Here is a 23985-nt window from a genome sequence, read left to right as displayed (position 1 = left end):
ATTTTATCAGAGCAATATTTTTTGGCAAGTAACTAAAAGCATGTGATACATGAACCAGGATGTTGCATCACATTACACACAGTGCAAGGGATTTAGTTAAATAGCATTGGAAAATTGTGAAGGATTAAGAAAGTCACAAGTAATCGTGTCATCCATTTTGCCTAGTGGGAGCAGTCTTTGAAATACATTAGCTCCAGAACAATGCTTAAGTTTTGCCTTGGAGAGAAGTCATTGAATTACTGTAAAAGAGAGAACTGTAAAAGAGTGAACGTTACCAGTGGGCTGAAACCTGGGAATAAACTAAGAAACCACCCTGCCCTTCCTGCTGCACTCTTTTTCATACCCACTGATACTCTCAGTTGTATCCCTCAGCTGCCATTGGCTTCTTCTTGTGCATTTCAAATGCTGGCTGCAAAAAAGAACTAAAATAAGCATCAAAATGTCTCAGGAAACTTTGCTGCATAAAAGAAAGCAAGGTAGACACAGGAAAGATATATACCAACATGTGGAGAAGACTAGACACAAATCACTGCCTGAGATTTTACAGATGTTAATCCTTTAATTCCTGTGAAATTGAACATGGCAAACTGGCCTTTTTCAGAGTGTAGGGATTCTTTAAAGCACAGTAACAATGGAATACTAAAAATGCATAGATGTAAACAAAGCATTTGTGTTTTCAGGGATTATAATGTCACTCTCTAGCTTTTTGATAAGTACATTTTTTTTTACAAAAACATTGCAGTTCTACATTCAGTAGAAATCTTGCATTATACATGAAGAATATCATCATTTCCCATGGACTTTAACTAATCAGCCGAACTCTAGATAAAAACATACATATCTGACATACACAGGACATGGAATCATTGCCTCCTCTACATGGGAAGGCAGCCTCCTAGACAGATATTTGATCCATAGAAAAAGCTTCCATATGAATAGTAATCTTATGGCTTGATTACTCAGATAGGAGCATAAAATTAATCCTATGAAGCAATATTCTAGACCATACAAAACATACACGACTTAAGCTACAGAAATCCAGGACAGGAACATAACAGAAAGCAAGAATGATCAGTGGTGCAGCCAGAGACAGGGGCATTAAAGACTAGCAGGTCCATTCATCAAAGAGCCTCATTAACACATCTATCTCAACTGGTATGAATAAAACCAGGTTTTGCATTAGCAAACTCTCTGCCTGTTCAATAATTCTAAGGAAAAAAGCTGACTATACTTTCCCTCTATTCTGTCACCTGTGTCAAGTACGTCTTCCCAGAAAACTGCAACACTGCCCATTTTCCTAGTTGCTCCTTCAAGTATTTCTCTGAACGGGAGCCCTTTTGCTTTTTGTACTAAACCTCCATATATGATTGTTAAATTGGAAGATGTAAGACTGTCAGTGTAAAGATTGCTTATAGATGAGTACCATGAAATTAATAGCTCGCCTTTCAGAAATCCCCACTAACTCTCCCAACCGTACTATGAACTCTACTAAGAGTTATAGCAAGGTGTACTTCAATAGTGCAGTATACAAAACATTTGGAAAAAAAGGGAGGGAGGGAGGGAGGGAGGAAGGGAGGGAGGGAGGAAGGGAGGAAGGAAGGAAGGAAGGAAGGAAGGAAGGAAGGAAGGAAGGAAGGAAGGAAGGAAGGAAGGAAGGAAGGAAGGAAGGAAGGAAGGAAGGAAGGAAGGAAGGAAGGAAGGAAGGAAGGAAGGAAGGAAGGAAGGAAGGAAGGAAGGAAGGAAGGAAGGAAGGAAGGAAGGAAGGAAGGAAGGGAAGGAGGGAGGGAGGGAGGGAGGGAGGAAAGATAGCAGGGTGGCAGGAAGGGAGGGAGGAAGGGAGGGAGGGAGGGAGGAGGGCAAGAAAGCTGGATGTCAGGATGGGAGGGAGAAAGGGAGGGAGGGAGGCAGGCAGGGAGGGAGGAAGGGAGTGAGGGAGGCAGGCAGGGAGGCAGGAAGGAAGGAAGGCAGGCAGTAAAGCCGGAAGGAAGTAAGGAGCACATCTATTCATCTTTAAAATGCCTCCAGGGATGGTGTATTTTCTCTCTCAAAAACAGATGACCTAGCTCCACTTTCCTACTAAGGAGCTCTAAAAGGTGATACATCTAGGTTAAAACAAAGATAGGTTGTGCAGCAACCATTTAAAACAACACAAAAGGTGTTAAAAGAGTCAATAAGTATCAATATGAGTTATACCTATAAATACAGCTTTGATGGCAAGTTTTTACCAGTACTGCCTATTTTTATCACCCTGATGTTAATATACTTTCCATGAAAAACTTTTATTTCTATCTACTCCATAATTACATGAATTATGCTTCTAATATCATTACAGATTGCTTTTTGCACATTAAGTACTGCTGTGCTGTTTAGATAGGAGTAACACTCAATGGGTATTTCTATTTAACAGCATTTTTTTCTAAGATATAAAATGTCTAAATGGAAAAGTTCTTTACTGTTATTCAGAAATAGACCACTAGCTATGTGACTTCTTAGCCTTCATTTATTCCTTACCTAAACATTCAAGCATAAAAGGCAACTCATGGATAATAGCAAATGAAGACAAACTGAAAATCAAACCAATATTCTTTGTAATCCTTAGATGTAATTATAAAGGAACAACTATATATGCCTATAAAACAAGCATAACATTTACATTTCCTTAGTAAATTATAGTTTCTTCTCCTGCCACAGTCTGTGTAAAAGAAGTTTGGAAGTCAGATTTGCAGACTGAATGAATTATTAACCAAGCAAAGAGTTTTCATCTGTAGTTAAAGATGCATTGTTTTCCCTGTGCATGTGTGTCATACATGAATGCAGTCATGGTTTTGTACAAGCAGGGATGTTTGTATGTGGATTTTGGTTGTTGCTGGTTACACTAACCTTTTAAGCATCTTCATGCAGCTTTTTCACATACAATAAACTCCTGGCTGTGCCTGATCTCAGCTTACAGTACATGCATTCAGTTGTATGAAGATGAAAAAAATGAGTAACAAATCACTTATCATTTGCTGTGCACACTCTGTATTCATTATAAGAGCCACAATCAATAAGACCAAAGGCAATTTTTCCTTAGAGATAATTATTCTCAGCATCACTAGAGGATTTAGGAGTCTGACAGGCTTGCTTTTGTCAACAGGAATCACCTTTGAAGGTTTACAAATTCCTAATCCAAATTTGGCCTTACATTATGTATGCTGTAAAATGTTTCTGTTTTATTTTGTTACGCAAAACATTTTTTTCTCATGATTACTTTCACATTGTGTAAGTTGCATATTTTTCAAATGCAGAAAAACTGCAATGTCAGACAGCCACTTTCACATTTCATAGAGCATTCTCTTTTTGTAAAGAGAAACTACAGAGGCCATTAGATTCTTATGCAGAATATGTTCTTTGAGTTTAACAAGAAAACCAATTCAAATCATTGTTTTTAACTTGCTATTTCACATTAGAAAGCTCTTTCCTTAAATTTGTGCATGGCATGTACAGTATTATTGAAGTTCTAAAATCTCATCTAAGAGATTCTGAACTATCATATTGAAAGACAGACTCCCTTAACAAAGCCCTCAAACAGACACAAACAGACAATAGATTTGAGCCCTAAGAAGAAAATTTCTGCAAAACTACATATTCACAATACCAAAGAATGCAGACATTTTTAACAATAAATAAATGAAGCATTACTTCAAAAACATTGTGCCTAACAAATATTCACAAAGCAAAGATGATCACAGCATAAGTGAAATTCCATCCTTAAATCATTCTCTTCTGTGCTTTTGCCTATAAGATCTTCTGTCAGGAGCTAATCTCACATGACAGGCTTGATCCAAAGCCATTTGAAGTCAAAAGAATGCCTCTTCCTGACTTCGGGGAGCTTTGCATCTAGCCTTATAAACTTCAAGAACAATACAGTACAGAGAAGGTTGTTTTAAAAGAACAATAGCTAACTATTGTTTAAGTAGAAAAAATGTTAGCTTCAAACAAAATTTACCTGCAGTAGTAGAATTGTGTTAGCTTTGGTTTGCAATTGGTTTTTATGCACATAAAACAGTCAAGCTTTTCCAGTTAGACTACTCTATTTCTTTAGCAGCAGCCACAGAAAATCCAGATTTAGTCAAATACATAAATAAATAGGCAAATTTTTAAGGTAGTAAGTTTAGTTTTTCTTAAAAAAAAAAAAAGCCTTTTAAGACCTCAACTTGAGGTTTTCTTAAGCAGATGGATATTAAGGACAAGACAGAACAAGAGGTTTCAAAAACATATATTAGGCATTCCTGTAGTCAGCAAACCAAAAGCTAGACGGAAAAAAAAATAAACCTAGTTGCATAAGCAAGGGTTTAGGCTGACAGAAAAAGAGGGTTTTTTTGGTTTTTCTTTTTAATAACCCCCCTGATTATCTACTGACCAAAGTCCATTTCAGAGCTGCAGCTGCCAGCTACCACACCAGATAAAATGACCAAATCCAAACTGCCATAACAGAACTGTAAGCCCTGAAATTAACATGACTAGAAACACTGGTGAAAGAAAGATCCCATTGCTGTGATGTGGTTCTTCTCTCCTTTTATAAGAAAAATGGGGCAACACTAAAGTAGACCAGTACAGAACCTGTTGCTGATCCCATGCACACTTGTACAAGTAAATTTAAACCAATTAAAAAGCAAATAAAAATCAGGTCCACCATCTCTTAAGTTCTCCAAGGCAGCAGAGAATAGTGGCTCTGACTTCCCCACTCACACACCAGATGAACTCACTACAGCTATTTTAGTTACTTATTGTGGAGAGGAAAACACAGAAACTTCCATTTAAACACAAATATTCCAGAATGCCCACCTTTGCAGTCAAATTCTGTGTTTCATAGTGGGGAGAAAAAAAATATATTAAATCGTAAAGACTTACTCATAAGACATACAAGCCACTGTTAATTTTCTTCATAGCTGGTTCAACATGTTTAAGAGCAAACATTGCCATTACTGCCATTAAGAGTTCATAATTTTTCAGAAGGGTCCATAAGGTGTTAGATCAAAACCAAGGTAGCTCATACTTCAAAAAACTCAATGAGACAAAGCACAAGGCAAAAGTGACAGTTTCTCCAGCATATAGATGCTGTATTTTCTGTCTGCCCTCTTCTTCTGAGTTTCCATGATCCACAACTAGAAATAAACAGCTCACTTCATAAAAACACCTAACCAAATTGTTGATCTTTTAGGCTGGGTGGACGAATCAAACACATTTATAGATTTCATTTCAGGTCAGTACCAAATTATGTTGTTTTTTCCTAAATGAAATGAAACAGTATTTCTCAGGTCAGACAGCATACCTTGGCTTGGTATTCACAAATATCTTCTTACAACAATTTTCAAACAGCCCATTTTGTTTGACTCAAAAAACCCCAAAACATTTAACTTGCAGGTTTTGCCTCTTTTTTTCCTCCTTGTAGCTCCTAAATGCATTTTTAAAAACTGAAACATTGTCCTAAGATGAAAAATCAAACTTTCATATTGGAAAAAAAAGTCAAAACAATATGCAGGCATAGTTTTGCTTTTCAGGATTTTTTGTTGTTGTTTTGGTGGGGTGTTTTTGTTTTCTTCTGACATGCAGAAATTAATGAATTGTTTTGTTCACTCCAGGAAAACATTTTGGGTAAGTAAACCATTCATATATTTTCTTAAGCCTTATTTAACCATGTATTTCAGGTCTCATTCATAGCTCTAACTTATCTCCTCTTTCTACACAGGCAGTTATATCACAAACTGCTCCCTGATGAATATTGCTGGCTGGTATCCTGATCCCTTCAAACCTGATCTGCTCCCCTCTTACTCCGTTTTGGTTGCTTGCTGCTGTTATTAACAGTTCCTTAGCCTTTAGGGGAACTGGGCTTCCAGTTACCCCCCTTCCGTTTCTGAGCATTCCCAGGTACTGATAATCTTTTTTCTGTATCGTTGCTGCTGCTTCTCTTAATTTTGCAGACGCTACAGCTTTGCAAGTTGCAAGGATCTTACCTCGGAGACCCTCTTTGTTGCTGTGTCTTTGACCACGCTGGAAGCAGGGAGTGATGGATATTAGGGAAGCATGAGCCTCCCGTCGCTGTTTAGCAGCGTGGTCTGCAAAGAAAGATAGAGATGCTGCTCTCTCCTCCTCCCCTTTCACTGTCCCAGCTTCCTCCTCCCTCCTCCTTGCTCCCTCCTTCCCATACATAAACTCTGGTTCTGCCTGTACTTCGACACAATACGCTACCTCTCAGCACCAGCTACCTAAGGTCAAGAATACAACCCCCTCACCCTTCCCCCCTGCCTTTTCTTCTCCAGTCTCATTCATCCCCACCCCTGCTTCGCACTGAATATGGTATCTTCCCAAGTAGACATGCCTCATTTGGCTCTAGGGTCTAAAGCACAGGCAATTTCAACAGCTCTAGGAGAAAAGGAGTTTATAAAACAGAAGGTACACAGGGGAGAACAGGGATATGAGGGGAAAGTGGAAGCATTCTGGAGAAACTGGAAACTTCGATCGTTTATCTGTGTGTGAAAGAAATCTAGTCACAGTAGCCAACGCCTGCCACTTGGAGATTAGTTTAAAAGATCCGTACAGATTAATGAAAAGTGCCCTGGATAATGACTTATCTCCCAACTCCAGTTTGCCTATTGTTTATGCTGTTTGTTTCTCAACCCTTATTTTGAACAGACTTTTTAAAAGAAGCTTCCAAACATTTCACTGAAATGCCAGACTTGAATAGCAGTGTAATCTAATGCAATAGTGAATGGAAGTAAGAAAGTAACCACTGGTAAATTTTTAAGGTTATGAGCTGTAAAACAATCACCTTTAAGATCGTGGAAAACACAGGCACAAGTCCTCTGACTTTTCAGCTTGAATGATAAATGTGTTCAAGTGGTCTTTTTTTCACTTTCAGTAGTTATGAGGAAAGACCCCCTTTAGGAGGCCAGTACCTGTCCTCCAAAAATCACATGCAATTACAGCTAGCCAGCATGTTCTTCTTAAGGGCCTAATTTTAGATATGCAATAAACTATTCCTTCTAAAGTGTTTATGCTTGTTACAGAGACTGTGGAGAGAGGCAGGTGATGATGAAGAATTCTAAAATATCTTGTCTGCTTAAGGTTAAACACTTCAGTTAAGTGGACAAGATCTCCCTCTGGAGGCTTTGAGAGGCACCTGACGCTCTTTGGTGATGTATGAACACGTATTAGGCACTTACTTCATGAGGGCTGTTTTACTTACTGCATAAAATCAAGCAGTGAGTTAGCTACTGCAAGGCCAAGGTCAGACACAAGGAAGATATAGTAACTACAAGTTACTTTAAAACTCTAGCCCGTGCTTCTTTGTTCTTGGTGGCTTCATAGGGCAACTAAGAGGCATGACACAGGTAAGGGCAGCAGAAGATGGTCCATGTAAACCCATCCAGAAGACAGGTTATGTAAATAGCATCCTCCTGTGGCAGCTGTGATGTTGCACACCCTTATGCCTAATCATCATGCAGCATTCAGGATTTAGGGAGGCTAGGAATTTTATACAGCCAGACATAATTTCATACAAAAATATGGATGATTCTGTGATTCTATGTAGTTTAAACAGACTCTTACAGCTATTTCTGTCTTTCATGATTTTGTATTTTTTAACCTTTTTGGGAAGATGTTTCCTCTGGCTCATCTTTTCAACAGTAAATATGCACTTAGTACAAGATCCACTTATAAGAGTATCACTGTTAAAGGGAAGGTTGCATTTGATAAAAAGTGTACCAGTTGGCTCTGTCTTTAACTGCAGTATGTTGGAACTACTACATACATAAGTAAAACAAATGGATATCATAATGAGATATAGAGGTACCTATCAAGTGGTATAACTCCCAAATTCAGGATTACATATATAGGCTAATAAATAGACAAGTTTTAAAACAGTACAATGACAATTTAAAAAGCCACAAAACATCCTGTCTTGCATGAAACTCCAAACCTTGCACCATTACAGTGCTGCATGACATTCACCAGTAAAAACTTTTGTCAAACACTCCAATTTCAGCTGCTTAAAAGTAAAACCTGTATGCCTAAGTAGTGCAGAGTAAAATATTCAATTACGCAAGTGAAGGGTTTTCTTGGCTTGTTTTGGTTTGCTTTTGGTTGGTTGGGGGATTTTGGTTCATTTTTTTATTGTGTTTTGCTTTCATATGTTAGACTCAGTGACCTTGAAGGTCTTTTCCAACCTTCATGATTCTGTGTAGTCCCACAAAAATTTTAATGAAGCCACTGTTCTAGCACGCATTGATGGTTAAAGATCAGATTTAGGAAATGGAATTATTGCCCCCTGGTGGCAGATTAAGAATCAAATCAATCTAAGAAAACTTTCACATAAACATCCATTTGAAGAATTATGTTTTGTATGATTAACATCTGAAGAATGCACAGTCTTTTTTCACATGCAATAAGACAAGAGTAAATGAAGTATAAGTAACATTTTCCTCTGCAAGAATAATAAAGCATGCGGGATAAGTTTCATTATCAGCTTTATAAAATGTAAATAATAACACACTAGAATCAAACTCTTCAGTCAACCGAATGTGACAGCCAAAACTCTGGATAGTCCAGTCAGTTACTTCAAAATATAATTTTCATTTAACAGAAAAATTAGGCTTTATAATTTTCATATAAATATAGAAAAGTCTTTCTGAATTGGAACCCATGTGGGGCTTTTCTTTGCTCAGTTAGGTATTTCAGCAGCCAAGGACAGAGAAGCACAGGAACAACAGAATTTGATCTTATGACTGGCTAGAACAACGGCATAGTTAAATATTGATGCAATGTTTTCCACGTGAGTTAATATAGAAATTCATGTATCCTAATTCTCAAACTATGACTTGTTAGCCTTCCTCAATAGCTGACTACCCAACAATCATCAAAATCCTGTTTGATGATTTTTATATTGTATGGCACATTCCTTATATCACCCCACATGAAAGCAGCCCAAGATACCTATTTTATACCGGTCTGTTCTTTCAGCAAAAAAACACCCTGCTTTATCACAGTGGGCTTATAGAATCTGTGATTACAATGGCAAGGTATGTCTTCCAGTTAAGAATAGGACACAGAGGAATAAATACTCATTCCTTATGGAACCACATTTATGACCAGAGGATAGTTAGGAAGGTTCCTACTGCTCATACAAAAGTCAGCATTTTTACATTTCAGTAATGCATTGATTCCATAACAGAATCACAGAATGTTAGAGGTTGGAAGGGACCTCCAGAGATCATCGAGTCCAAACCCACTGCCAGAAGCAGCATTGCCCAGGGTAGTCCGCACAGAAATGCATCCAGATGGGTTTTGAAAGCCTCCAGAGAAGGAAAACCTTTTGTATCTGCAAGAACACACCTTAGTTCCACACACCTCTACAACACAAATAATTGATCAAAGCAATTGGGTGACAGGTTGGACTTGATGATCTTTGAGGTCTTTTCCAACCTTTTTGATTCTATGATTCTATGAATTGCCCATCCTCTACCAAGGTATCTGATGTATCAGTGGTGACATAAGCTACTCCAAAGGAATCTCTAACCTGAAGTGATGTGAAACTACTAGCAATGGAATTGAAATTTGTGAAAGGATCTAGGGCCTCTTGCTGGCAGGTAAATTGACAGGGTTAGCTCAGACAAGCCACATGTGTTGGCTCCCCTCTGGTGCTGGAGGAAGATACCTAGCTCTTCACTAGCAGGTCGTGACAGAATCAGATTATTTGGCAAGACAGTAATACTAATTATTTTCACACAACAGAATTGTGCTGGGAGCTCTCTCAATGCTCATGATGCACATTGAGGGAAGAAAAAACTCCCTCCTTGCAGCAACTGAAATGGTGAGAACTTCCTCATTTTAATTCACTTTGGCCCACTGCAGTGCTTAAGGGAGATCCCCTTGCCAGCCGCACCTCACTGGCAAGACCAGCAAAGCTGGACAGGAGCCAGCATTGTGCACTCATGGCACAGAAGCCAACTGCCTCCTGGGCTGCATCCCCAGCAGCACGGGCAGCAGGTCAAGGGAGGGCATTCTGCCCCTCTGCTTTGGTGAGACCCTTATCTGCAGTGCTATGCCTAGTTCTGGGGCTCTCAGCATAGAAAGACATGGACCTATTGGAAGAGGGCCAGAGGAGGACCTGAGCAAAAATGCTTAGAAGGAAGGCACACCTCTTGTGTGAAGAAAGGCTGAGATTTGGGGAAAAGGCACTAGGGAGACCTTCTTGCTGCCTTTGAATGCTTGAGAGCCCTGTAAGATGGGGTCAGAATTTTTAGCAGAGCCTGTTGCAACAGACAAAGGGTGATGGTGTTGAACTAAAAGAGGGAAGATTTAGACTAGATACAAGACAACATTTTTTACAATGAGGGTGGTGAAGCCCTGGTACAGGTTGCCCAGAAAGGCAATAGAAGCCCCATCCATAGAAACATTCGAGGGCAGGTTAGAAGAGGCTCTAACAACCGGAACTTGTTTAAAGATGTCCCTGCTCACTGCAGGAGGGGGGGACTAAATGATCTTTAGAGGTCCTTTCCAACATAAGGCATTCTATGATTCTAAGACAAGGAGGAAGGGGTGAACAAATTTTCGCCGCCACCCAGGAGGTGGATCATTGAATCATAGAATCAATAAGGTTGGAAGAGACCTCAAAGATCATCAAGTCCAATCTGTCACCCAACACCTCATGACTACTAGACCATGGCAGCAAGTGCCACATCCAATCCCCTCTTGAACACCTCCCAGGGATGGTGACTCCACCACCTCCGGGGGAGCCCATTCCAATGGCTAACAACTCTCTCTGTGAAGAACTTTCTCCTCACCTCAAGAGGTTCTCCCAGCATAAAGTGTGGAAGCATGTATTCAAACCATTCAATATTTTTTTGCTCATACTCTGAGTAGCTGACCTAGGACTGTCTTATGAAGAAAGCTTAAAACCAACTAAAACATACATGACTAACCAAAAATGACTCGTGTGCAGATGTAATTACAGGCTGTAAGTATCAAGGAAAAGACACCATTTAGCCTGGTCAAAGAGGCAGTCTGGATAAAGAGATGATAATATGCTACTTAGGGATTTTGCATTACTAATAAACTAACCTTTATCACTGTATAATTCTTGCAAATGTTGTAATATAAGACACTTCATAGTTTTAAAAATGGCATTAATATGTGTGAAGTTTTATGTGCTTCATGCATTTTTTTTCTGAGTTTATGGGTCTGTTGGGATACATAGGGTTTTTATTAACTCTTGGATACTACATCAAAAACTTAGAGAATCTGCAATAGTGAAGGTAAAGAAGGGTCATGGCAACAGTGCCCCTGTACTCTGCACTGGTTAGGCCACACCTTGAGTACTGCATCCAGTTCTGGGGCCCTCAGTTCAAGAAGGACACTGAGACTCTTGAACGTGTCCAGAGAAGGGCAACAAGGCTGGGGAGAGGCCCCGAGCACAGCCCCGCGAGGAGAGGCCGAGGGAGCTGGGGTTGTTCAGCCTGGAGAAGAAGATAGTGGAGGAAAACACCAGCCCAAGCGAAACCCTGCATCTCCTTCCTCACAGCTTTCCAAGGAGAGCACTCCCCTCAACAGACACGGAAGCACGGCGTGAAAAGTATACACCGCACCGGACGCAGAGGGGCGAGAAGCAAAGCCGGCGTGGGCGGGGCGGCGGGGCGAGCGCAGCGCAGGGGCCGCTGGGTGAGGGCAGTGGGGTCTCCGCCGCCGCCCCGAGAGGGAAGGTTCCGTTGTCGCTACCTTCGCTAGCGCCGCGGCTCTGGCGGGAGGGCGCCTGCGCGCGTTCGGCTCTCCCGCCCAAGCGTCCGCTCGCGGAGGGCGGCAGGGGAGAGGCGGCCACAACGGACTGCGGTGGCGGGAGGGCCCTTGCCGCCCCCTCCTCCCAGAGGTGGAGTGAGGATGGCGGCGCCTTCTTCGGACAAGGAGACGCAGGTTCGTCGTGAAAGCGTCTGAGGCGCCCGCCCTCCGCCGCCTTGTCCAGGGCAGGCGAAGCCTCCCGCCGCGCTAGGCCGCGGCTGGCTGGCCAGAGGAAAGAGGAGGGGCTGGGCCAACATGGCCAGCCCCGGCAAGTGGGAGCGTCTGAGGCCGCTGCGGCCGGACACGCTGCGTGTGAGTGAGGTACACGGCAGGCCGGGAAGGGAGGTGCCGCCTGTGGATGGCGAAAGTGCGCTACGGCACTGCAACGCTTTGCTCCCGCCGCGGGAGGTTTTAAGGAGATTCCCCAAAGTCCTGCCTCTCGGCTGTTCGGCAGGAGGTGGATACCCGAGCTGGAAAGATGTAGCAGGCCTAGCCAGAGTAGTGCACGAATGGGTGTTGTGGTACAATCCTCCTACACTGCATTTTAGGAGCCTGCCCGAGAAAGGAAAATGCAGTGATGTTAGTCATAGTACAAAGGGATATCTTTTTAAAATCTATGTTACCTGTAGCTTCTTAATCGAGTTAAATACATTGTAGCTATGTTTAAGAAACACAGACTACAACTGTGTATTTTGTACTTTTCGGGACATCTCTGCTGTTCAGGTAATCTGCACCTTCCATCACTGCTTTTAGTAATGTTATGAGATAGGTAACAAGAAAAAAACAGGCCTGCTTTCAATTCTATGAAACTCCTTATAAATGCTTATTTTTATCAACCTTGACTGTGGGCTAAATGTTACTGCGTATTAATGTCTTCAAGTACTGAACATTTTACATGAGCTTTTATGCTGGTAATTGGAAATTACTTACTATTGGAGATGATTGTCAGAAACAAAGAGCATTGGGAACAGCTTCTTTATGTAGGTGTTTGGATGAAGCAGCCCGAGGTGATGCTTTCCTGAATCTGCTTCTCATGAACAGTGAAGTCAAGGATGTAGTAAATATTAGCAGCATGGGATGGAATAGTGAAGTTCAAGAGTGTAATGAGGAAGGCTAGTACAGAACCTGGATTCTAGCTTATTCAGGCAACAGGTAGTTGAGATATTAGGGGAGGCAATTTTGAAAGCTGGAAGAGGCAAAAAGGTGAAGGTCTGTAAGGACAGGGACATTTTATCCTGATACTCATGACAAGAATTAGATGCATTGAGGGATAGGTACAGCTATATCTGCACTCTGGGTAGGGCAAAAAGAAGTGAAAGGTGAAAGCAAGGACAGGCCATAAAGGAGGATAAAAAAATACTGTATGTATGTGTATATATATATATGATGCTAAGAGGTACAAAGTGCCAATGTTGAAGCTAGCAAGGAATGTCAAAGGTGACAACAACATAGTAGGAAAGGAGGTGGAGGGGTATGTGAACCTGCTCTTAAATGGGACAAGTGCTTTAGGAAGAAATGACACAGGGCTGAAGTACTCAGCCTTCTTGCATGGTCTTTAGAACTGATGTCTCCTAGGCTTTGTGTCTAAGACAGTATTCAAGGAGAGCATGACTAGCAGTGGAAAGGTGTTGAGGTAGGACCCCCGTGAGAACTCTCAACCCAAATTCTCAGCCCATAGGTCTGCATCCTGAGAGAGCTGGCTGATGTCATTGTGAGGTTGCTGTCAGGATCTTTGAGAGGTCAGCTTCACATCAGGTCCCTTTGAAAATCATGAAGCAAGTTCTCTTGGAAGTTATTTCAAGGCTCATGAAAGAGAAAGCAATTGAAAATAGCCAACTTGGCTATACTTGCAATCTGATTACCTTTTGTGATGAAATTATTAGATATCAACTCAATTAGCTTTAGCAGGACTTTTGAATCAGTTTTCTGTAGTATCCTCCTCTTTGAGTTGGGGTGTTACAGATTTTAAGCTACTAGATGAGTTCAAAAATCTGTCTGGATCAATAGGCTCAAAGAGGTGCATACTTTAGCCAGAAGAGGATTGTTAAATGGAGTTCCTCAAGGGCCTGTCTAGGCACCTGTCCTGTCAATAGGAGGACATAAGATGCACATTTGTTTATGAGTGAGGAAGATGCTGTAGACAGCTAGGCATGGCTGGAGAATGGGTCATCAGACACCTTATAAACTTCAACCAAGAAAGCTGAGAATTCAGTTATGAAGTCCTGCATCTCAGCCTAAACCCTGCAGTGGTACAAGGGTGTCACCCCAGGCTAGAGGACCATCTTGCCGAAAGGACCTGCCTGGACATAAACAAGAAGCTGTCACCAGATGCTTTGTAACTCTGTATGATTGGAAGCTGAAAGCAAATAGCCATGAATTGAAAAAAAAAAAAAAAAAAAAAAAAAGCAAGAGAGGTTACAACTTGATGTAAAGTGAAACTTTTTCACTGTAAGTACAGACAAGCAGAGGTGTAGCCTTCATCCCTTGACATTTTCAAGACCCAGCTGGACAACGCTCTGAGTGAGCTGCCCTCATGTAATGGCTCTTCCTGTATGGAGTTGGAGGTTGGACCCAAGACCTTCCTCAGATCTCTTCCAGCTGGAATGAACAAATTTGAAAATACTCTTTTTGTTAAATTAGGATGAGGGGTGGAATGAAGTACCTGCTTAGGCTTATCATGTCAGTTTCTTGACCAGAGCAGACTACTTCAGTCTTTTATTGTGGTGTATAATTGTAATGCCATATAATAGCAGTGTATTTTCTGTATGTAAGCGGTTACATGGAACAGCTGAAGCTTGCATTTGTAGAGTTTATGCACGTATCTGTGTTGTGATCATTGCCTGAGCATTAGGGATTTCACTGCTTGCCAAGTCAAGGAGATGTGCTGAGGTGAAGGGCTACAAATCCTGACAGTAATATCAGTAATATCCTTCACAGTAATGTCCTGAAATGTCAGCAGTCAGATGGCTATAGTATCTAGAACTGATTTGAGGGTTTCTTCTGCAGGAAGCTTCCTGTGTTGATAGCATTTTATGTCTGTTGGTTTTTCTTGTTTGTTTGTTTTTTTCTATCCAGACACCAATGATCAACATGAATGTGGACAAAGACGTACGGTTTGTGAGAAGTAAGTTGCTGTATTCCACGTGTGAAGATTATTCCTGGATTATTTCATGTTTTTTACAATGCGGAGTACATGCTGTAAACAAATGAGAAATTGTTATGTGTGTAATATAGGCAGAACAGGAGCATTGCTGTAGACTAAATGAAATAACAGATATGAAGTAACACAGTCTTCATAGTTTTTCCTCTTCGAATTTGCTGCAAGTGTACTTGCCCAGTGCTATACAGAAAACAATCCACTGGAAATGTGAGTTAGAGAAAACTGGAACATTGTACTGACCAATGTTGGTTTTCAACTAGTACTAAAAAAATACAAGCTTGAGTGAATTTTGTGTTGTTGTTTTGGATTTTTTTTTCTCACCAAATGAGTAGTATTGCACATCTCTCAGTAACACAGTCCAAAACTGAGTTGTTGAACCTGTCACTTCATGTTCAAGAGAGCAGAATGTTGTAGCCATAGAATACATGTAATACGCCAAGTAAAAGTGCATGTCGCATTCTTCTTGGGGAAAAATGCTGAAGTTTGAAGTATAGCACTTCTTAGGGAAGCTTCCTGACACTTGCATATACGTTCTCTTGAAGTTTTAGACTGGAATATTCAGAGACACAGTTTGATCAGATATAAAATACCTGATTTGTTTTGCAAGACAAAGGACAAGTAACAGCAGGATTTGCCAGTCATTCATTGACTCTGGCATTGGATGAGTCCATATGTACCACATCTCTTTTGTCTCAAATACATTCTTTGCACATACATAAATAACAATGTACTTAAACAAGCTGCATCGGTTACTTCTCTGCTATTTCTGCAAGTATACTTGTAATAGATACACATAGCACAGGGATATCTCTGAAACCAGTGGTGTCCTGGTATCTAGATCATTGTTGAATTAGTAAATTAAACAATAGCAGTTTTTTGCCCTGAGGCCAAATAGTACAACCAGAGTTTATCCATGTATTTAAATTCTTGTACTCTAGAAGAAGTTAGTCATGTCCAGACTGGAACATTCCCTGAAGCCAAGCTAAATCCTGAACCATACTTGAATGTTATTTTTAACATCTGGTTAATCTGGACCAAAAGGGTGTGGAAAAAGATGTTTTTACAGTGTCATGGAGTAGACAATAGTGCTGCAGTTCTTTGGCAGCTCCAGTACTATCTCGTTAACTAAAGGTTTCACTGTTTTTTATTCAGTAGTACAGGCTCATGTCCTACAGAACATACAGTTCCACAACTATTAATATCCACGCTAGCAGTACAGTCATTGCAAATAAATGAAGGTATATGCAGTTAATAGACTTGGTATGTCATTGCAATGTCAATGTTAATAATCACAGTGCTTTCAGACTTTATTTTCATTGCTACTTTCTCACTTTTGTGTGGGGTATTTTTAGGAATGCTTCATACTTGTGTAGTAGTTTACCCTAGATGTTGTATCAAAACTTTACAGGAACTCTGAAAGTCAGAAAGCCTCGATTTGATGCATCTTTGGTTTATTTGACACGAAAATTCATGGATCTTGTCAGAACAGCTCCAGACGGTGTTCTTGATTTAAATGAAGTAGCAACAACACTTGGAGTACGAAAACGAAGAGTGTATGACATCACCAATGTATTGGATGGAATCCACTTAATTCAGAAAAGATCTAAGAATCTTATCCAGTGGATGTGAGTTGGCTTTGAAGCTTCTAATTTCTGAAACAATAAAATGCAACTATGTTTCATAATATTGGTAACTTTGAAAGTATTTTTAAACATACTGAATTACATTTAATAAAAATATTTTACTACTTCTGTGTCTTTAGGCTCTCTGAATTATTTTCCCTATTAACAATTATCGAGTGTAAATGCACAATGAATGGTATTTTGAAAGAGTAAAGGATGCCGGAATTCCCGGTTGTTTTCTTTGGTATACTTTGTGTTCAGTGAACAGGCTCTTATATAAATAAACATACTAGACAAATTTCATATCCTTCTAGAGGTTCTAATCTTGACCACGTTGTTGGAAGAGCACCAGAAAAGCAAAGTCTTAAAGATGAACTTTCTGACTTAGCAACCATGGAAGAAGCTCTGGATGAATTAATTCATGATTGTGCTCATCAATTATTTGAGCTAACAGATGACAAAGAAAATGCAAAATATCCTTTTGACTCTTACTTTAACATGGATTTGGTTGCAAGTACTCACATACCTAGTAATAAGCATAGGCTGATACCACAGGTATGCAGTAGTAGTTGATAGTAAGTTTTATAGTAGGCAACTTTTTGGTTATTTTTAGTCTATACAAGTCATGTGCCCTAATTTTCACTATCGCATGTAGTCTAGCCTGTTCTCTGGGGAGTGCTATTTGGTGTGATCTTTGCACTGCAGAAGAATGAAAATGAGAAAGGATCCAAGCAGAGTTCCTGGTGGCCTGTTGATAAAATCTTGTGTCCTAGTGATGCTTTGTCTCATTGAGAGAGATTCCAGTATGGTCTTGTCTTTCAGATAGGCTTTCATAATAAAGGGATTTGCTTTACTATGACATAAACATTGGATTTTGGATTTGGGTTACAATAAGATATGACTTATGTTCCTTGTTTGAGCAAAGACAACATTCTGCCAAACAAAATGTGCCATTTTCTGTATGATGCCAGGAAAAGTTTTCATTGCACCTACAGTTTTTCCAGAAAATTCTTGCTTATATAGATGCTACAAACCAAAGAGGTAGTTTCTCAAGGGCAGTGTTCCCTCCAATTTGTGGACTTACAACTCTGAAAATCATTTGCCAGATGTGTTTGGATGTTTATTATTGAATATCTCTACTCTTTTAAAAAGCATTTCTCCTATGTATAAATAAAGAAAAAAGGTTTTCGGGTTGTTAGCTAATGCTTAATTTTAAAAAATTAGTATTGAAGTTACTTCAGCTAAACTATTTTACAACTTTTCTTAAGCTGATACTCTGTGTATCTTAACATCATACTCTTTGCTTCTGCCTATTGGCAAATGACTTTACAGAATCCTTGACCAATGTATACACTAGCTTATGTGACCTATCAGGATATCCGTAGCATTCAGGCATTTCAAGGACAGATTGTGATTGCAATCAAAGCTCCAGAGGAAACCAAATTGGAAATACCAATTCCTAAAGAAGTAAGTTCTATACATTTATGGGAATAAAAGTTCTCAAATTTGATGTTGCAAGAGCAGTTTGTAATTGCTTCCAGTTTCTTTGACATGTACAGCAAATATTAGTATTTCATAGTTCTTGCAGTCCACTAAAGAATGTTGTAGAGTTAATAGTCTAAGAAACTTATTTTCAGTATTTTTCTGTTTACCTAAATTGTTAAACAATAAACATGTCTGAGCTTTAGTTAATTGGTTTTGCTACAATGGAGAATGGAACAGCTGTAATGAATGCTACTTATGTCCAATATCAGTTTGATAATTTACGAGGATGAAAGAACTTTTTGAAGAGTTATTAATGTTTCTATGTCAAAATCTAGAAAAATTTTATATCTAACCAAAGCAATAAGCATGATTTGATAATGATCTTAATAACATGTAAATGCTGTTTTACTGATCAATGGCCTACAATTCTATGAAATAGTCATAAATTATCTGGAACTAGTAACAATTTTGAGCAGTTATGTCATCCCAGTATTTTTGTTCTTAATCTATTGGCTTGAAAATATGTGCAAAATATCTAATTGATGTGTAAGATTTGTTCTTTGGTTTATATGCAAATGTCTGTTTTACAGGATTGCATAGAAGTACGTGTGAAGAGCACAAAAGGACCCATTGATGTATACCTATGTGAGGTGGAACAAGAGCAGCCAGGTGCCAAAACTTTGGAAGATATGGATACTGTCACTTATGAAACTGAGATATCAGTTCCTCCTGATGAAGGTAGTGTCTTTCATTTACACTTTTTTCCCACATAACCTTGTTGTTTTGTTTTGTTTTGTTTTCCTTAAAAAGAGTCATACCATTCTGATACAGTTGAAAACTATACAAAGAATTTTCTGGGCATAGTTTGTGGGCCAAGATCTGTGGGAGTATAGGAAACGCCTGAAGAGAAGTCTGTGCTGTTGTGTTACCTCACAGCAGCAGGAGGTCAGAGTCAAGGCACGTGCACACATAGGGAAGCACTCTTGTTGCCTGACCTTCTCCTTCCTTTGCTCCTTACTGGTTTCCTGTCGGAGCTGCACTGTGCGGATGGAGCTGTGTGTCAGTTCTCTGCTGCCTCACTGCAGACTCCAGCAGCTCAGCGGAAGTGGTTGTTGTGAGAGTTAAGATGCCGTTTCAAACAAAAGAGTATGCTGCTGTTGCACGTGACTGTGCTAAGGGAGGGCACACAGAACAAGACTGGCTGAATATACTCTTCCAAGAGCCCAGTGCTGCAGGATGTTGTGGCATAAAAATAAATGTGTGAGGAATTGCAGTAGCTTGGAACACAAAAGATAAATTATTTTTGTCAGTGCTGCTTTATAGGTGAAGAGTTGACTTTTTACTTTTTTGACTGTGAGTCTTTCCTACAATGACAGTAATTGTATTCCTTTTTTCACTTTTCTTTCAAAGTGAGATCTCCAGTGGAAGAAAAACAGCACACCATCTGAGATGACAAATTAATTACAGCTCAAAAATCTAATACAGAATGTAAATATCTATTTTATAGAACTTTTCCAAAGCTGCTCAGATCTGCAAAGTTTGTAACTGAAATGTTCCAAAGTGCTTTAAATTTAAAATAGCAGTGAGTTGGTGGAGCGCTTTCAGAGAATTGCTTATCTTTCCAAGTCAAAAGACAGGAGAGGAGTTCCTAGAGTTGCTTTTAGGAGCTTTGTTTTCATAATTGCATGTGATCCACAGAGCTTTGGGTCAATGGTATTTTAAGTTTATTAAATCATTTTAATTGACAGAAGACATAGGTAATTCTAAAAACTAAGATTTTAAAACTATTTCTGGAACGTTCCTCAATTCTTGTGAAAATGTATATAATAAAGAATGCACTTTTCTGTTCTGAGGCTGCACTACTGCTAAGCGGGATTGTCAGATAGGAGTGTAACAAAGAAATAGCGTGTTCTTTATAAGGAACAAGATGTAAATACAATGAATTATGCCTTACACTGTGTAGATGCTGTTTGCATTGTTTGCATCCAGCTCTACGTCAACTATGGTATCAACAGTGAAGTTAAATAAATGGGCATTTTGTATATATCTGTATGATGTCTGGGTAGTCACTGATGTAGATTTATTGAGATGGTCTGCATTTCTGCCTTTGTACAGCAAAGAAATAAAATGAGCTTCTAAAACTACTGACTAGTCTAATTGGTCAGTCTAATGAAACATCTTGGGTTGTCTTTATTGAAATTCACCGGAAACCACTACCAACACTAAAACTGATGTGAAAATTTTAAAACTGTTACAGGCAGGCAGATCTGACTTGTGATGCCACAGTCCTGTAACATTTTCCAAAGAAGCGTTTTGATTGATAACTACTTGAATTGGTCCCTTCCGGTTTCTACAGTTTACATACAGCAGAGCTTTAGCCCAGTACAATGATCTCTTTGTGGCTTGAGCATGCAAAAATACATGAAGTATTTTAGAACTACATCTGTATTTGTCACTCTTTAGCATCTGTAAAATGAGGCATCAGAATTTTGATGCAGAGTTTTCTAAGTGTATTAACCATCACTGTGCAAACACCATACTTAGGCTCATTTCACTCCAGGGCTGAAAAACATACTTCAGTTTTCTGTGTTAGCAGGGAAGGGTTTCTTTTCAGATCCAAACTCCTTGTTTTCCCAATCACATAATACCAACAAGTACTCTACACACAGCAAAGCTAACAAACCCCTGGAGGTTTTAACCAGGAACTATTCAGCTGTCTGGGGGTGTTCAGGGCGAGGCTTGACAGGATGCTTGGTTGCATGGTTTAGTTGATTGGGTGGTGTTGGATGATGGGTTGGACACGATCTTGGAGGTCTCTTCCAGCCTAGTCTAGTCTAGTCTATTCTATTCTGTTTTAGACAGATGCTGTGAAATTAAATGCCCTGTATTCTACTAATAAATACAGTTAAGGTAGGGCAGTTGACAATGAAGATCTTAAATATACCTGAATACAGACTGAGAGTTAATCCAAGTTTCTACAAGGTTCACTATTTCTGAAAGTGTATAGTAGTATACTATGCAAATTGGGAAATGCAATAACAAGTTTGTGTCAGAAAGAAATCTGTGTGCTACCAAATTCCAGCTCCAGGATGTGGGTCTTCAGTGTTACATACTATTTTGGTGTGTCTCTATAAAACGAAGACTGCAGGCTGAGCTGTCAGAATAATAACAAAGTGTAGATAACACTAAAAATGGTGATAGTGCTCATCCAGTGAAGCTGGGTGTGGGGTTTTAAATTAAGAAGTCATCTTTTCACACAGAAAGTCTGTCCTTTCCATTCAATGGCTGCCTTTTTCTTACTCCATGGCAAGCTTGCTATTTGATTTTTTACACAGCTGTTCTCTTTTTGACGGGAAAGGAGGTCTATGCCTAAGCCATATTGATCCCTTAAACTAATTCAACAATTTGAATTAACATTTGTTGTGAAATGGGTACAAATTTCCAGCAGTAAAAACCAATCCGGAATGCTATGTTTTAAAGTGAAATTCTTTTTTTTTTTTTAACTGTGGAATATGGAAATAGGCTTTTACAAAATAATCATCTATATTCAGGAAGTCTGTCTTCAAAAGCAGCACATTATTTAATTGAAACATTAGGATTTTTCACTTTGAACAAATATCTAGTGTTTCTGAATTTTAACTTCAAGCTATACTATTATTGCAGTGAAGTGGATGAAGCTGTAAGATGATAATTACAATTTTCTTAAACACATTTATTGTTTTGTAGTGCACCTTCAGTGGAACAAATGGACTTTTGCAAATTAAACCACTTTATTGTTACTACTTATTTTTACTAGGATACTTAACAGTATTATCCACTTGCAATACTGGAAAACAATGCACTGTATAAACTCAGTACAATGAAAAGATCAGACACTTAGACTTGAGGAAAAGTTCCTGAGTGATGCTGAATTTACATACAAGTTACAAGCTCACTTAAAAAGTAAATGTGACAGGACCTTACTCTCAATTGTATAAAAATGCTTGATGTTTATCTGAGAGCTTGTTAAGATGAAAGTATTTTTGTTGAGTTCATATCTGTCCATTTTCAGCGTATTTGTACATATAAGCACTTCCCTCAGCTATTTGAGGATTGTTTGTGATAAAAAAGCTGTAATAATGTTTTTGTCTTTCCTTCACCAAGAATGGTTGAGCATCTAAATATATTAATGAGCAATAGCAACAGCCAGGATCTGTAGTTGTAAAACTGCCTTAGTTTTGCTGACTCTGGAACTGGAACAAATACTACATGTTGCCAGTTCAGCCCTTACTGGGCATGGGAAATTACTCATCAGAGTTTTCAGATGTGAATTGCAATTTTTAAATAATGTAATTTGTGAAGAAGAGAGAAGACTGCCTTATTTCATTATCTTTTGGAAAGCACTTTAAAGGCAGCAAATTCCTTCATTTTGAATAAACTTTTTGTTGTGTGTGAAGAGCCTCATTTATAAGCATAATTAAATTACACTGATTTTGAAAGCTTCTTTAGTGCTTGTAATACTCAGCGGTGAAGTTAGCCTACTTGCCAGGCAATCTGCTGGTCCCGAGCTGACTGTAAGTTCTAAATCTATGTGCATTCCACCATCATGGTGTATAGGCTGGCTCTGGCACTGTGCTGAGACTTAACTGCTGAGGTGTTTATCCAGAGCAGGAATCTGCTATTTTTGGTTCCACTTTTGATCTGCCAGTAGTAAACTCTGAGAAGTGTGTTGAGGTTAAAATCACATAAATTATATTCGGTATATATGGTTTATATAAATCATCAGGAGGCTTCTCACATAGATGTTTACTGAAGGACTGTGACAATAGTTTGCAAAAAAACCATGTTATATAGAAGAAAATTGTATCTGGAGAAAAGAGAAGCCTCGTACTCTCCATACTTTATGTGTGGTTCCTTCTCTTCCTTTCATCCCACTGCAGTCTGGTGGCAAGCAGTCCAAGTTCCTGTAGCTGTGCTGCTGGGACACTTGATGTGTATACATGGGTTTAAGGTATGAGGTAGTGTTTGTAATCATTCCTGGATTAAGTGATGTGGCTACAGGCGGTGATGCTAGAAGTTTTAACAGCAGATTCAAAAGATACAAGCTCAGAACATAGTCTTTTCCTGAATTTTATTAGGCCTCTAACATTTCGGAGCATCTTTTTTCAAAAAGCAAACTTGTCATTGGCACTTCAAGTGGAAACATGAGGAATCCAAAAATCTGCAGAAAGCTATTCATGCCCCTGGAACAGTTTTGCTTTCATCTTCTGTAGATTATAATGCAAACCTGCACAGACCTGCTTTTAGATAATACAATATTCTTTTCCAGACAATTTTGGTAGTATGGATGCAATTTTCTAAGGAACCCTTTGGGGTTTTTTCCGTCTATAACCATAAAAATGTCACAAGCAGGTTGTGGCAGTAGTTGCTTCTCTAATACACAGCCAAAGCTAATGTCATGAAAAATTAAACAAAAGTTTATTAAGTTTTCCTTGCAAATTAGGCAAGTGTCAGATATGATGTAAAGTTTCAGCAAGCTCCAAAAAGGGAAATCAGCTTTTATATGCATTTTAATTACAAAGGCACACAAATTCTTAAGAGGCTTACTCCCTTAAACCTAGGATAACATATGTGTGCACAAACTGTGACCTTAATGTGAAAAGTTAATTTCCAAATGTGAAAATAAAAGTTAAGTCATTTAAAGTCCAGTAAAAATATTTCAGACTTTATTTGCATAATAAAGTTTTAAATAGGATTGTAAACTAGAGATGGGCCCAAACCTTTGAGCAGAACTTACAAAACAAATACCTGCAAACTTGGAAAGTACACCAAGGTCAATAAACCCCATGTTTATTATACCAGTCATTAATGGTAAAGGCTGAAACTAGATACAGACTTCTCTGAAGACTGAGATTTTTGGCTGAGATT

General features: G+C 39.2%; 2 protein-coding genes across 2 annotated transcripts in view; one reads left to right on the top strand and one right to left on the bottom strand.

Annotated features, from left to right (window-relative positions):
- Window positions 1–6084, bottom strand: part of GREB1 (growth regulating estrogen receptor binding 1) — an 83021-nt gene extending 76937 nt beyond the window's left edge. The window contains exon 1 of the mRNA XM_054179866.1: window positions 5997–6084. The gene's annotated coding sequence lies outside the window, so the exon portion shown is untranslated. The remainder of the gene's footprint in view (window positions 1–5996) is intronic.
- A 5605-nt stretch (window positions 6085–11689) lies between these two features.
- E2F6 (E2F transcription factor 6) lies at window positions 11690–20263 on the top strand. Its single transcript, XM_054179864.1, has 7 exons — window positions 11690–12132; window positions 14887–14935; window positions 16380–16596; window positions 16908–17067; window positions 17947–18060; window positions 18669–18816; window positions 19489–20263. The coding sequence occupies exons 1-7, from the start codon at window positions 12067–12069 to the stop codon at window positions 19524–19526; spliced, it is 792 nt and encodes a 263-aa protein (XP_054035839.1). The 5' UTR covers window positions 11690–12066; the 3' UTR covers window positions 19527–20263.
- Window positions 20264–23985: the final 3722 nt, after the last annotated feature.

The sequence above is a fragment of the Dryobates pubescens genome, chromosome 3, assembly GCF_014839835.1.
Source record: "Dryobates pubescens isolate bDryPub1 chromosome 3, bDryPub1.pri, whole genome shotgun sequence".
NCBI classification, from domain to species: Eukaryota; Metazoa; Chordata; class Aves; order Piciformes; family Picidae; genus Dryobates; species Dryobates pubescens.
The sequence above is the reverse complement of the archived record's forward strand: the minus strand, read 5'-3'. Positions and strand labels throughout refer to the sequence as shown.

Excerpts from the sequence above, each read along its gene's own strand:
- E2F6 (XM_054179864.1), top strand. The coding sequence starts at position 12,067 with ATGGCCAGCCCCGGCAAGTGGGAGCGTCTGAGGCCGCTGCGGCCGGAC. Across the intron at positions 12,133-14,886 it reads ACACGCTGCGTGTGAGTGAG|ACACCAATGATCAACATGAA; the intron begins GTACACGGCAGG and ends TTTTCTATCCAG. Across the intron at positions 16,597-16,907 it reads AAGAATCTTATCCAGTGGAT|AGGTTCTAATCTTGACCACG; the intron begins GTGAGTTGGCTT and ends ATATCCTTCTAG.